This window comes from Ursus americanus, chromosome 1 (assembly GCF_024610735.1).
Source record: "Ursus americanus isolate L20-20 chromosome 1, mUrsAme1.1.p, whole genome shotgun sequence".
Lineage (NCBI taxonomy): Eukaryota > Metazoa > Chordata > Mammalia > Carnivora > Ursidae > Ursus > Ursus americanus.
The window spans coordinates 37,903,599-37,919,382 of NC_142127.1; the positions used below are offsets into that span (position 1 = coordinate 37,903,599).

Below are 15,784 nucleotides of genomic sequence, written 5' to 3' on the forward strand. Positions count from 1 at the left end.
CTCTACAATGACCCTTAGCTGAGCCATCTCTGCCCAGCTGGTGCTCCGTCTGCCCACTGGCAAAAGCTTGCTTATATTCACATTAAAATTACTGTACATTGTTTTGTTCATAAACTTCTTAGCCTCCCTCTGTCAACTATGTTTGCTCAGCTAAGATTCATTCAAGTACTATTACAATTAAGTCCAAATAATCTGTGTACTCATGCTCCAATGTATGAAAATACACACACACACACACACACACACACACACACACACACACACACACACGTCATAGTTACGTTATACTGATGTGCAGGTTCTCAGTATTATTATTTTTAGACAAAATTACCTCTGTGGGTTGGAAAATGGCACTTGGCTACCATTGGGGTCTGTTTCAGTCTTTTAAATTAATGCTAATTTGTGAAACATTTCTACTATCATTTAAAAGACAAAACAGAGAGTCTTACTAAGAACTATATTTGTTTAATGCCTCACAGGGATCCTTGGTCGACATCAGTTGGCACATCTACTTGGAATGGGGGTTTTGGTTGACAGAGATTTAATGAACAAGAGCATTCTACTAATTTTGGGAAATCTCTTGCAGAGAAGCAAAAACATAACAAAAGTTTGTAAATTTTCTGTTGAAGTCACCCTAATAAACATACTCTTTAAAAATCACAGATTAGATTGTGAACCCACTTTAAATGCCCTTAATGTCTTCCAATACAACATGTTGGATTTTGCATATTGTTAAGGAAAGACATGGAAAATAGAGAGAAACATCTGGTTTTACTACTTAGAAAATACAATAATTGTCAATTCCCTGCTGTTGGCAAGCACCCCAAAACACACACTAGATTAACAAAGCCAATTTAGTGTTAGGAAGGCAGCTGGCTCTAGTTTCTTCCTTCCCAAATGGTCAACACCATCTTAAACTTCAAATATGTATTGTTTCACAACATAGAAAAACTCCCTTCTTTCGGAAACAATAACTAAAAACTAGCGTTTATTACTCCACAAAGCATTGCTTTCTCCATTAAACACACACCATGCACATGTATGCACACAGATACACACATGCTGAGAGAGAAACATACAAGATTTTTGCTTGCAGAGGATTCTTAAATTGATAAATTCCTCTATGCATATAAAGTTTCACCTCCGTGACATCCCTGGACTATTTCAATGAGGGAATAGCACCAGAAGAAAAAAATTCAGGGGCACGTCTACAAAAAGGGGGATCTTCTCAAGAACCCAATAGAAGATTTGGGTCCATACTTCAGAAAGTATAAAAAGAAGTCTAGTATACTAGTCCTCAAACTTCACTGTACTTCAGAATCCCCTGAAGATTTTCAAAAACTGTTGGGACCAAAATCCCATTGCTGCAGATTCTGATTTAATTGATTTTGGGCTTGGCCTGGGCATCAGGACTTTCATACACTCCCCAGGTGATTCTGTTGTAGCAAAGAATGCAGCCAGGGCTGTCGTATTACATTATCATTGACCAATCAAGTTCTTCTATCTTTACCTTCCATCTGTTGGTCATGCCAGCTTCATTCAGTCTTCTGGTTAAGAAATGTTATGCAGAGGAGCTACTTAGCCAAGAAAGTCTGCTTTAGAAATCTTTAAATTACCCTCCAGACCATATAGCTAAAAATTTAAATATGTTAAAGTTGTTACAAAGGAGGTAAGTGGGAAAGGCAGGCTTTTTATTAAATTACAAGGAATAACAATGAATATAATAAGTGAAATGTCACATTTACATCCATCCTTGTAAAGGTAATAATTGGCAAAAACAGAAGAAGGAGAGTATACCTTAGCTGCACTTCAGAGAGGTGAACTTCAGAGAAGTCAGAGACTGAATATTTTAACAAGCATTTACAAAATGTCATAATGACAAGAGGAGAGAGGGCCCTGTGCATGGAAGGATGATCTGATTTCTGCTTATTTACTCGGCAACTTTCAATGGTAATGGGAGCAATGATGTTTTCTACTCCTCCCTGTGCATATCTAATATAAAGAATGCTCTGTAAAGGGGCACCCGGCTGGCTCAGTCAGAAGAGCATTCAAGTCTTGATCTCAGGGTTTTGAGTTCGAGCCCCACCTTGCGTAGAGATTACTTTAAAATCTTAGGGGTGCTTGGGGTGGCTTAGTCGGTTAAGTGTTGGGCTCTTGATTTCAGCTCAGGTCATGATCTCAGGATTGTGAGATCACACCCCACTTCGGGCTCTGTGCTGCTAGGTGTGGAGCGTGCTTAAGATTCTCCCTCTCCTTCTGCTTCTCTCCATGCTCGTTCATGCACTCTCTTGCTCTCTCTCCCTAAAATAGATACATCTTCAAAAAGCCAATTCCACCTGTCACTTTTTACATCTTTAAGTGTGGCTAGGAGAAAATTTTAAATTATATGTGTGATGTGCATATTATTTCTATTGGATAGTACTGCTTTGTCCCCTGGGGAGATAGAAGGATGAGATGAAATTGCATAGGGGAATGAGGACCCTGAAGGGTGTCAGATCTATAGGGTAACCAGTCATTCCATCCTTCCGTTGAAGGAGGCTGCCTGACCTCCAGCAGAGACTGGAGTTGGTATTTTACCCCCCTAAACGGATAGAGATAATCCAAAATGAGATCATTTTGAAATGAAAGTGCTTGAGATACTTTTAATTGAAAAGTTTTCATCTTTCTTCACTACCCTGCAGGAGGGGGTCTCATAAAGAAGTTGAGATCAGTTATTATTCTTCACACATTTGGAAATGGTGTGAGTAAATATTTGACCTCAGTAAAAAGTAAAGTCTTTTATGGAATTAATATCATACTTTTATATAAATTTTGAACCCTGCTTGGTTAATCATCCTGCATACATTAATCTCTCACCAACAGGAAAAAATATAATTGCCCTAGCAAAACAGATTAAAAAAGTAATGCTGAAATGGAATACTATCTGGCAATAAAAAGGAAAAAAAAAATCCAATACATGCTATAACATGGATGAGCCTCAGAAACATTATGCTAAGAACCCAGATGCATTACATTTATATAAAATGTCCAGAAAAGGCAAATCTATTGAGACAGAAAGAGATTAGTGGTCATTTGGGGCTGGGAGTAGGATCGGGAATTAATGGAAATGGGCATGAGAGATCTTTCTCACATTTACATCATGATGTAAAACTAGACTATAGCAATGGTTGTACAACTATACAAATTTAGTAAAAATCACTTAATTGTATACTGAAAACAAGGGAGCTTGTAATATGTAAGCTGTTCTTCAATAAAGAGTTTTTTTTTTTAAATATTAAAAGTAGCAGGGCCAGTAGCTTCCCATAAAGCATTTAAAATTTTTGCACGTTGTTATGGAAAGATGTGGAATGTAGACAAGTAGAAAAAATTGAAAACTATCAGTAACCCTGCCTTTGGCAAACACCCCAATATCAACCAAATTTATTGTTAGGACACCAAAAGTGACATGTAAACTATTTAGAAATCAGATAATGAAACCCGATTTCAAAACTTGTAGAATGTAGCCAAAGATACACAGAAAAAAAAAAAGGGAAATTATAGCCAAATAAATTAGAAAATAAAAGAGATTGAAAACGAACTAAAGCTTTTAACCTAAGAGGATAGAAATAGCTCAATAATATTCAGGACCATGCTTCCTTCTCTGTCTTTCCTCAAACTCCACTCCCAAGGAAACAAGTCATCATATTTCACCTAATCTAAATACTTGATGAACATTTGTCACCTCTGTATCCCCACTGCCACTTCCTAGTTCATACATTTTTCCTCACACAGCTACTAAAGAAAATTTAGAATCAGCTTCTTGGTCATCATTTTCTACTTATTCCAAAATAATTTCCAAGCCTTCACCAAAAAAAAAATACTATGAAATTTTTTGCTGAAGCTGAGAGAAGACTTGAACTGGAGAGCTGTTCCAGAAGGATGATCCTAGACTGGAGATTAAATTTGGCATGTATGTCAGCATTCTGTAACAACATTTCAATGCAAACAATCAACAGGATTTTTTAAAATGAAATTTGACATAAGAATAAGATATTTTTGAAAAGACTAATGAGTGAACACTTGCTCTATCAGATAGCAAAACAGATTAATTAAAACAGCACAGTATCGATGCAGAAATATAAATATAGATCAGTTTTTATTTAATCAAGAGTCCATATGGATATGAAAATATAATTAGAAGTATAATATATAATAAAGGTGGCATTTCAACTCAGTGGATTAGGATGAATCATTAAATAATTGGTGTTGAGAGAGTTGGCTATCAATTTAGACCAAAAAATGAAAGTCAGACACTTAGCTCATATCATTCTTGGAAATAAATCCCAGATGGCTAAATTTTAGAATAAAATTATGGAATAAAATTTAAGAATAAAATTATGTGGGTAATATATACTATTTAAAAAGAATTAGGTACATCTATTTGCAGGGGTGCCATGTATCATTTTGAAGTTTGTGCTTTGCAAAGGCGATGCTGGCCTAGGAGTATAAACAGGGAATGACATCCAGCTTTGTCACTGCTTGTCAAGCTGACTGCCATGGTTCAGAAGGGGGTCTTTTCCTAATTTGTCTATTCAGGTAGGGAATCTATGCACTTTGCCATTGGAACTGGGTACCTTTTCTAATTGGCACAAAAACCTTATCTGCTAGCAGAAACAAATAAACAGTAGTTAACAGTAAATAGGTAATTTGTAGATACATAAATGCTTTTTTAAACACAAATCGTTGCTATAAACTGAACATGTCCCTCTAAAATTCATATGTTGAAGTCCTAACCCTCAATGTGACGGTGTTTGGAGATGAGGCCTTTGGGAAATAATTAAATTTAGATGAGGTCATGAGGGTCGGTCCTCGGTATGGGATTAGTGTCCTTATAAGTGTCCTTATAAGAAGGGACGTCAGAGAGCTACTGTATCTCTCCCCACAAAGCACAAAGCAAGAAAGCATTTGTCTATAAGCCAGAAAGAGTTCTACTCGGAAACTCACCATGCTGGCACCTTGATCTTGGACTTCTAGTCTCCAGAACTATGAGAAAATAATTTCTGTTGTTTAAGGCACCAGTCTATGGTACTTTGTTATGGCAGTTGGAGCTAATACAATAGTATTATATTATAAAATGTATTGGGGTATTTTTTTTTGTATAGGTACATAGAGATAGTATGTATGCATACGTATCAATAGACAACTGATAACAGAAAGGACTTCTAGAGAAGACATTGTGTAAGAGTAGTGATCAAGGGACACTTTTGCCTTAACCTCATGTTTTATTTTTAATAAAAATGTCCTCATTATTACATGTTTTATCTAAAATATGAAAATGCTTAAATATTTTGAAGAAATATTGTTAGAAGGTATCTCATGTTTTAAAAATTCAATTGATAATATTCACTTAAATTTAATGTGTGCTATATTCAATACCCTTTAATCCTTGTAACTCTCATATGAAGTAGACACTAGATATGTCTTTAGTGCACAGACAAAGAAATTTAAGTACAGGGAAGTTGAATAACTTACCCAAAAGTCACATAGCTATAAAGAATAGAGCCAGGATTCTAATGTCGACAACCTGATTAAAGAACCTTCCCTCTTAACTTCTCTGGCATGTTCAGAAAGAGAATAGGGCTTAGGAAATTAGGAGGTTAGTGGAAACTTTGGCAAAAACAATTTCAATAAAATAAAATAACTCTTAACTATAGGACACAAACTGAGGGTTGATGGAGAGGAAGTAGATGGGAGGATGGGGTAACTGGGTGATGGGCATTAAGGAGGGCACTTGATGGAATGAGAATGAGCACTGGGTGTTATATGCAACGGATGAATCACTAAATTCTACCTCTGAAACCAATAATACACTATATGTTAATTAAACTTAATTTAAATAAAAAAATTTAAAAATGAGGGCAAAATACAGATTATAACTGAGAAGGAAAACATAATGAATAAATAAAATGAATCGCTGTATCTTTTCATGTTGAACCACATGAAATTGCCAATACTTAACCATTTTTGACCTGCAGAAATGGAATTTTCTTATAATTTGACCTAATATATCTGCTAACTTATGAATTTTGTTTTCAAGAAACTTAGAATTAAAAAAATAGAAGAAGAAAATAACAGAAATTTTTAAACCCTCAAGGCCATGTGTACATGTTTTTAACAGATCTGGAAACTGTTTCAAGCTTTTATTCTGATATGAAAAAAATGTGCCTCCAGTTAAAAAATTAAACATGAGATTTGTGAACTGTATTTCAGTAGTAGAGAAAAAGCAATTAGCCAAATTTCTTAGTGTCAGGGTAGTTATGAAAGAACACAACTTCTGGTCCTTGCCAGAAGCAAAAGCTACCAGCAGTTTTTACATGTTGAACTCCATCTTCCTAAGTCACAGAATAAGGGCAATGCTTTCATCTACAACATTATCCAAAATTTTCTGGGAACTATTTTTTGATGTATTATATTATCCTGATATTTTAATGATCTTCCTCACTGATTTCCCATTGGCATGCAAGTACTGGACTCATAACTATCCAAATCTACAATGTTTCACATGAGTCGAACATACAGATCATAGACCCCTAAAAGTTGATAGCTCACTTAGCCTTCAGAAGCTATCCAGTTCAATTTTCCGAAGAACAAAGCAGAGCCTCATAGAGGTTAAATGAATAGTTTTGGCCGAGTCATATACTATTTCAAGAAGATTTAAGACTAAAACCCTGGTCCCCTAGTTCCTAGTCGTCAGTACTCTTTTTGCTATGTGTGATACGCCTATTTTTTCCTGTTATGTAATGCAGATTAATCTGATTTCCTTTTCTTCTTTTCAACTGGAGTTCTGAGTCAGCTAATCTTGATAATTATTGGAACAGGAAGCAAAAGACCAAAATGGCTCTGTAATCAAAGAAACTCCCTGGCTATGAGGGGAGATTCTATTAGAAGCATGTCTGCTAGATGCTGGGACCTCACATCTGTTCTGTTTTTCCCACCCCCTTTAATTCCTATGGCTCTCTCTCGTTTCCCCAGCATAGCTTCAGACTATCCAACCAGGCTTTGACCTCCACCATTGTCTTGCTGTTTAGGAGGATTTTTATCTCTGACCCATGGCATGACCTATTTGCTCGTATCCACTTTATCTCGGTTTGTGCTTATTTGGCTGGTTTCTCATTGGCTGTTTCACCTCTTAGCCTAGAGCCTTGGCTTTGCTGTATTCTGTTTTCTCCATAATAGATTAAACTGAACTCTAAAATCCTGAGATACCTAGAAAATGATGTAAATTTCATCCAGAAAATCCTTAGGAATTGCCTGGCATCTATGTGGAACTCCAGATTTACTCTGCAAGGTTGGTGTCTGGAGTTTGAGATAACTGTCCCATGCTTCACAAAGGAAGCTTCCTAGATACAAGTGAACCTTGTTGTATAAAATGGTTATGCCCTTCAAGGTTATGTATAAGTCTAAGGGGTAATTTTTATTTTGTATTTATTTTTCTCAAGATTTATTTATTTGTTTGTTTGTTAATTTATTTAGAGAGAGACAGTGGGGAAGGGTCAGAGGGAGAGAGCATATCAGATTCCTGCTGAGTGCAGATCCCAACTTGGGACTCGATCTCACAAACCATGAGATCAGGACCTGAGCCAAAACTGAGAGTTGGAGGCTCAATTGACTGAGCCACCCAGCACCCCTAAGGGGTAATTTTTAAATAGACTTTATTTTTAGAGCAGTTTTAGGTTCACAGCAAAATTGAGCAGGAAGTACAGAGTTCCAGGCAAGTTTTTTACATTGACTAACAGTAAACTTATTGTGACTTCTGTTATGAAACAAAAGAGCTATTCTTAATTTATCTCTTGTGAAAATCTACTCAGAAGCTAGCTAAACTAGGTAACTATGCCGGTTACGAATTTATTGTCTGGCACAATGTTAAGCTATGTCAGAAAGGGATTCTGGAAAGATGCTGAAGGAGGAAGGGACTTTCTTTCCTCGTTCTAGTGTTTACCCCTTCTTGCTTCTACCATATGGCTGCCTGCTGTGTGTGTGGCAAACTCCCAGTGGCACCTGTGCCCATGGAGTTCCAATCGCACCCAATGGTCAGTTTCCCATCAAATTTTAGAGGCACTCCCATGGTCAGATTCCCACTGAGTTTTGCAAGCATCCCAGTGGTTGACTTCCAGCTTTGGCCTCCTACACTCAGGCAGGGTGTTTCCTGCTTTCCCAGTGACTATGAACAAGTTCTGGTTGAGCCCATCTAAGAACTTCTCCACAATGCAGTGGGCCACAAACATACCTTCTACAATGAGGTCTGAGAACTAACCATGGGGGTGGGGGAGGGGGTGAGCTTCCATATTCATTTCTTCCTTGGGAACCTTCCTTCAGCCTCAGGATTTTCTTTAAAGTTCTCTTTATCTCTTTATATAATAGAGGTTTTATATTAGAATTAGTAATTCTTTATCTTAAACTTCCCCTATTCAAATTACTGCATTGTCTCTGTTTCCTCACTGACACTGATTGATACGGTAAACTTGGAAAAGTAATTTTAATTTCTCAGGGTATTCATTCATAAAATTAGGACACTGGGCTAGTTGATCTCAAATGTCCTTTTCAGTTCTAAAATTACACCATTCCAAGAAATCCTGTGTTTTCCTACATAGGGTGCATTCCAAGTATACTACAAGGAATTGCATACACAGTATAATTTTGCATTGTCTTCTCCAGCCATAGTCATAGTAAATGGGTCCCCCTTCTTATCTGAATAATGGTTTCCTCCTTCTAGGTCAACATATTAAGTCACAGCAGCAGCCAGTATCATTTCATGCACACAGTGGGTAATCAAATACTATGAAATCATCTGTGAGGGTTTTAACTAGGAAGCTATCTAAGGAACTAAATGGCAAGCTAGAGATTTGTGTATGAATATGAGAGACTGAAATACATTGTAAGTATCATTTTATCTATTTGTGAATATAAATATTGTAAGAACACATTAAGTATAGAAAAATGCTCCCTCTGATACTATTTACCCTAACCACCTCCATTACTATGCAATTTAGGATTTTTCTTTTACCTTTCTCTGTCTTTCACTGACTGTTCAGCCATTAATTTCTTCAGTTCTTCCAGACGCTGAAGATCCCTCATTTCCATTTCTTGCCACTTCTGTTCTTTTTTAGCCCAGTATTTTCTTATCTATAGTATAAATGATATATAAAATTTAAATTAAAAACAGATATGTCAAAGTGAAGAGAAAGTTATAACAACATACCCACTGGTTCATTTAGCCAATATTAAATTTAAATGGCACTTTATCTTTTTCATTTCTTAGATCTGCCCACAGTATATTAACAACAGAAAAAAAAAGAAAGAAAACATGAAGGTACATGTCCTGAGAAACTGCATGGTTTAACAATTTCTGAAGTGGGAATGTAACTTATGCTGAGATCTACAGTTTAAATCTATGGCTAAAATAATCGACTTTCAGGGAACCACAATAGAAGCATGTTATTGTCTCTAAAGTATATGATCTACCTGTTACTCAAGAATATTTTTATTCCCTTATGATAATGCAGTCTTTAATAAATACAGCATTAAGCCTATTTTTACTTTAAAAGCATGAGTTTATTTATGCTAATGGACAGCAGGATGTTGAAAGCTTTATGCTTCTGGGGAAGTGGCAGGAGATAGGTGGGAGGAAGGAGGAGAAGGAAAAATTAGCAGGGTTGTGATATATAGCAGCTCTGACTTATGTGGTAAAATAAAGGACAAATTTATCAAGCTCAAAAAGGTGAGAGCATTGTTCTTACAAGGCCTGTTTTACTTCCCTTCTCTGGAAATGGAGGCAGACTGAGAAAACTGGAAGTACTCATATGGCTTTTAAGGGGGATGAAACTATTATTCATGGTTCTATTTCCACAGGTGGGGCAATTGAAGTTAATGTTTATTTGACAGAGGCCCCTTCGACCACTCTGGCTTGTCATGTTGTGTGTGACTCGAGACTGGATCTTGCTGGAGAAAGCAGAGTACCTCAATGGTGAATGATAGTGAGTGACTGCCATCAGAAGGTCTGTCATGGAAAACAGGTTATCCTCACCCCTCTTTTGAGAGGTGAATATGAAAAGCTAAGTGGTGTCTGGACTTCCCCTAGCAAACATGGCCTCTGACCCCTGGGAGAACTAAAAGGAGCATCCCAAGCAACATGGCCACAGCCATAGTAACTCTGCTGCAGAACCTACAACACCAGCAGCCACAATGGCGCTGGCCACTCAGTGAGTAATGAGTAACTGGATGAGCTCAAGGTATAGCGATTTCGCTCCAGAGATCATTGAGATTTGAATCTGGGGAGAACAGAGATGAAGCTAGAGAGGTAGCAGCACCAGAGATGGAGAGTGAAAGAGAGGGTAGGAGAGGCAGAGAAAGAAAACACTGACAAGATGTGTTTCAGAGTCCTAACTGATGAATTCCAGGACGTTCTATCAGTGCCAGATATGGCAATGTTAACAATGATTACATCCTCTCCCTCTGGGATTGAAGTGGTCTTTATTTCATGCTTTATACTTTTCTATGTTACCTTATGTTTTGCAATAAATATGTATTTCTTTCATAATCAGAGAAAATAAAGCTACTTCAAAACCAAATTTTAAAAAAGAGCAGATACTGGATTAAAGAGCATTTTCCTCTGGGTTCCACCAGACCAATGTTCGCTTATGCTCAGTGTTGGCCTTGGAGGAAGTCAGTGGTTCTTTTGTCCACAATTCCTTGCCTATAGGCAGACCAAACCCAGGTTACTGGTGTCCTTGGGTTGAAGACACTATTTGGTGCACCATCCTCTGTAGGCTCTAGAAGTCAGTCACACCTGAGGCTTTTGGCATCTCGGGATCAATTATTTCCATTCCCAACACTCTGGTCTCCTCAGACATTACTATAGTGTGAGCCCCTCCCTCCCTCCCTCCCTCCCTCCCTCCCTCCCTCCCTCCCTCCCTCCCTCCCTCCCTCCCTCCCTGTCTCTGTCTCCCTCTCTCCCTCCCTCCCTCTCTTATGTGGGCACAATTTATTCTTTCTCAGGGCTTTCTACTGGACCCTCTGAAACCCGTGTGTCATCACACAGAAAATCCTCTACCTCTTCAACCTTCAGACACTACATCATTGTTTTGACAGGAATTCTCTTCAGTAAAGGATGATTATCTTCTGATGCCCCATGGGCCAGGAAGCTGGGGAATGGTTTGGGCATTTTCCTCCTTGTTAACTGCTACTTTTACACCACAATGATATTCCTCTTGTGTACAATGCCTTCTTCCTTCGAAGTTAACTGTATCTGGCTGTATCACTCTCTAGTCCTCATCACTGGCCTGTGTGGATTTCCAGGTCATTCTCAAATATTCATCAAGAATTCAGATATGTGGCTCACAGCCACACAGGACTTGTCCAAAAAGACCCTTTCTACTTTCCTACAACTTCAGCATCTGCCTGAATGCCCCTCCAATCTACTAATATCACAGTTTTATGACTTCCTCCATTCCAGGGAGCTACCTCTTCCCCCAGAATTCTATTATAATCAAGCACATTTCAGTTCCAATCTGAAATCTTCAATTATAGCCATCGATTATATGACCAGAAACTACCCACTTCTTTTTTATCATCCTCTGTGTTCTGATTGTATAATTTTATTCTTCTAGTAGAGCCCTCATCGCAAGGCTTTGCTAATTAATATGCTTGTTTCTCTCCCCCACTAGACTTCAGAAAATGTGATTTATTCATTTTGGCACTTCCAACATCAACTAAATGGCCTAGACCACAGTATATACCTATATCCATCATCTACCTCTCTTCCCCTTGTACCTTCAATCTCTTGGTCTGTGCTGCTTCCTTTTCCTCACATGGAAATATGTACAAATCTCACCGATTTACAAAATTTAAAATAACTTTCTTTAGATCCCCAAGACTGTCCCTTCATTGTTCCCTTTTCAGTCAAGCATCTTAGAATACTTACTGTTCTTCAATTTCACATATCCTGTTTTACTCCTCACCCATGACATTCCTACCTCTGCCTTCCCTCCATATTCACTAGTCTTACCAGTGACATCCAAATGAGCAAACTAAATGATCCTTTTCAATCCTTATTTTATAAAATATCTCTGTTTATTTAATTCTGTCAACCCTTATCTATAGTCTTAAGATATTACTGACTTTGGCACTCATTTGTTCAACAAATATTTATTGACACATGCTTTAAGCCAGATACTGTGCTGCGTACTTGAGATATGATACTTAAAGAGAAATAAGACCTCTGCATCATGGAACTGGGATTTCTAGAAAGAGAGAGAGAGAAAGAGAATAAACACATAAATGAATGAACAGAATATTACATGTGAAGTTCTAAGAAGGAAATAATTATGTAATGATTTAGAAAAATTTGGGTAGAATTTTTATTAGAAGGCATATTTTTGTAACGGCGTTTGAACCAAAACTTGAAAGATGATTGTGAGACAACTATGGGAAGAGATGGAGGGTGATCACTGAAGAAGTGGGAGCTCTAGGTGCAATAATATTGAGTAGGAAAGACCTTGGGCATCTTCAGGACTGGGAAGAAGCCAGTGCAACTGCAGCATGTGGTGTGAGTTAAGAATGGAGGTGAGATTGAGAAGCTAGCTGGGGCTAAGTAATTAGGTGAGGATTTAAGGTCTGGAAACATGGAAAAGCTATTGAAGAATGTAAAGCAGGGAGTGACATGATCTGACCTACCATTTTAAAAGGTAGTTCTGGATATTGGGTGAAGAATGGATAGTAGAGGAGCAAAGGAGAAACAAGGAGACCAGATAGAAGAATAAGGAAAAATGATCACTTGGACCAGGAAATGAAGGGAAGTGTTCAGATTTGAGATGGCTTTTCAGTGGAGCCAGACTGCTCACTGAGGGATTGGATATGAAGGTTGAAGAAAAAAGGAATCAAGGATGATTCCTAGATTTTTGCTAGAGCAACCAGTTGAATGATGGTACCATAACTGAGATGGAAGACTGGAAGAATAACAGGTTTGGGAAAGAAAGACAATCAGGAGCTCAGTATTGAACATTAAACAGTTGACATGACCATAAGACCTTGAAGTGAAGATTCCAAATAAACATATGGAGGGTACAGATGGGTGACTCAAGGGTCAATTCAGGGCTGGAGATCTAAATTAAGGAAATATCCACTTAAAATGGCATTTGTTGCCATAGGACTAGATGAGATCTCTAGGGTGAGAGCATAAATAGAAGAAGATGGCCATGTACTTTCATTCCTATCTGCCTTTTGCAAAGTTTCTTAACTAGAATGACATCCTTTCCCTCTTCCACCTGTCAGTTTTTTTCTACCCTTATTACCAGAACAAATGCCATCTCCTCCTTGAATCATCCTCTGAACCCTCCAGGAAAAAATCTTAGCTCCATCCTGGGCACACCAATGACCCTTGGTGAAGGTTTATTAGTCTCCATTCTGTCCTGCCTTGAGTTACTTGATTCTTTTTCATAAGGCCCTGCCACTGCATTGTTACCAATATATTTAGGCATTTACTACATGCCTGGCATGGTCTGTCCTGCCTGTAGCCTGTTAAATCCCTCCTGTCCATTCTTTAAGACTCAGTTTTAGCACTGCTTTCTCAGCCTTCTTCCTTCCCCCTCTCCTCCAGACACAGGTGTACCTTCTAAGGCACTATTTATGTATCCTTAGCATAGCACTTTCCATACTGGTCTGCTTTACTCATCTTTGTATTGTAGTACCTTGTATCATATCTGACACAGGGCTTAACTGATCATCATTAGGTGAGTGGAAACTTCTTTCTGGTCGCTGGTCCAAGAATAACAAAGTTGTGGATGGGAACAAGGCCAGCAGTTTTATCTGCAGGATGGTAAAGTCTGAACTAAGCACTTCCCTAAGGACAGTTCCATTCGCTTTTTGACAATTAATAGGAGCATGAAGTGTGTGTCAAACTAAAGTTAAGGCCAAGGATATTTAGCTAGCCCTTTGGGATGTTTGTTGAGACACAGATTTCAAACATCCTGTTTTTTATTTTTTGAGTGATCCTTATAACATTCCAATGACAGGAAAATCAGAAAGTAAGATCAAGCGATAAGAGTTGAATTTAAAGCTTCTCCCTTGACTTTCACAGATGAGGTTTCTAGAAAAAGCTTGCTTTTCTGAAAAACAAAACAGGCCTTCATCCCTTCTCCCCCCAACCCCCATCTCCTCTTATTATTTCAGATTCATATTGGATGTTCCCCTTTCATAGTCCTACAGTTTGCTCATTTTGGTGAAGTTAAGCCAGTAAAAGTATAAATAAACCAATGAAACTATCCTGTAAAATAATGCTATGCTAACTTTTCAAAGAGTTTGAGATCATTTTTATACCCCATCTTACCTTTCTAATCTTCCAAACAATATGTTTCCTATTAAAAACTCCACTAGGAAACAATGTTTACAGCATTAGGGTAACTCAAAGTTTAATTCTAGAAAACTTAGACTAATACTACACACCATTAAATTATATTTTTTCACTCTTTCTGTCTAAGAATTATTATAATTCAGCCATGAAATAAGAATTTCTTATTTACACATAGAAAGCAAAAAGTTAGGACTAAGGCATTATAGAAGGAAGACAGTTTGGTTTCTGATTTCAAGTAATCTGTGTGATGTTGAATCTTTGAGCAAACAAACTTCTATAACTTGCCCCCAGGTCATTATTCCAAAGGCTTTAGTTACTTATTCAGAAGGAGGTCATAATTCTTAAATAGATACATAAAATATATGAAATAGGAAGTTCAAAATATCCAGTTCCACTACTCATAAGCCATTGAGATAATGGACTTTTTAGTCCATTTTCTAGATTCTAATTTACTTAGCTAATTCTTTGCATCTTACAAATCTCTTTTCTACTTTTGGTCTGGAATATGTACCCTCACAAAGTTGTGATATTGTTACATGTAAAAGCAGCAGGACCTCTTAAAAGAAAAGTAGTGTTGTTATTTTTTTACTTTAAAATTTTTCCATTTGCTCCATTTAGATCAGCCAGGATCCCATAAAATCATCACCAATTGAAGTATGACTATTCCTCCCCTATAATCAATTTGATAAGCATCTATAGTTCATCACATAATCTTTCACACATTTGTGTGAATTTCTGAAAGGTAAGGAACATGCCTTACACTGTAATATTTATTTGTATCTAGTATTGCATCTTGCAAATGAGAAATACATGATATATCTTTGTTAAATGAATCCAGTGAAAAACAATATGGAAAAGCAACATTGCATACAGTACTTTTCTTATTTCAACTTATATAAATACAAAACTAATAAAGCATCCAAGTGGACAATAACAATAGATGACAATCAGTGGTCCACTCCACTAAGTCATGTGTGGGGTGGAAGAGCATTTAATCTCAAAAGAGCCTGGGGGCATGGTATTTCTCAAGGCAGATTGTCTACGAGAGTCAGATTAATGATTTGTTTTTCTTCTAAAGATGGACACTTTGTCATCTCTATCCTCAAAACCTTTCAGCCAACATTATCTCTTCTCTACTTAATGGTATAGAGAGCTCTGTGGGCTTCAACCCAGGACCTGGTGAAGCTTCTGAATAAAAATTTGGCCCCAGAAGAATTACTTTGCATGTCATTGTTTATGCAAATATTTGAACATTCTCTATATGGGTAAGAAATCAAAATAGAAAGTCAAATTTGCAAACATCCTGCCTGGTTATTTGGATAGATCTCATTTCAGTCCACAATTCAGACTATTTGTATTTCAGCTACTTATCAGTATCCTAAACTTGAACTTTTTTGC

General features: G+C 37.4%; 1 protein-coding gene across 11 annotated transcripts in view; it reads right to left on the reverse strand.

Annotated features, from left to right (window-relative positions):
* Nucleotides 1-15,784, reverse strand: part of CCDC148 (coiled-coil domain containing 148) — a 242,728-nt gene that overhangs the window by 61,085 nt on the left and 165,859 nt on the right. For all 11 annotated transcript variants that reach the window (XR_015723919.1, XR_015723916.1, XR_015723924.1 and 8 more), the window contains one exon: nt 9,044-9,162. Coding sequence is in view for 5 of the 11 variants with exons in the window: in XM_087860951.1 (XP_087717077.1) it covers nt 9,044-9,162 (119 nt within the window). In the remaining 6 variants the exon portion in view is untranslated. The remainder of the gene's footprint in view (nt 1-9,043; nt 9,163-15,784) is intronic.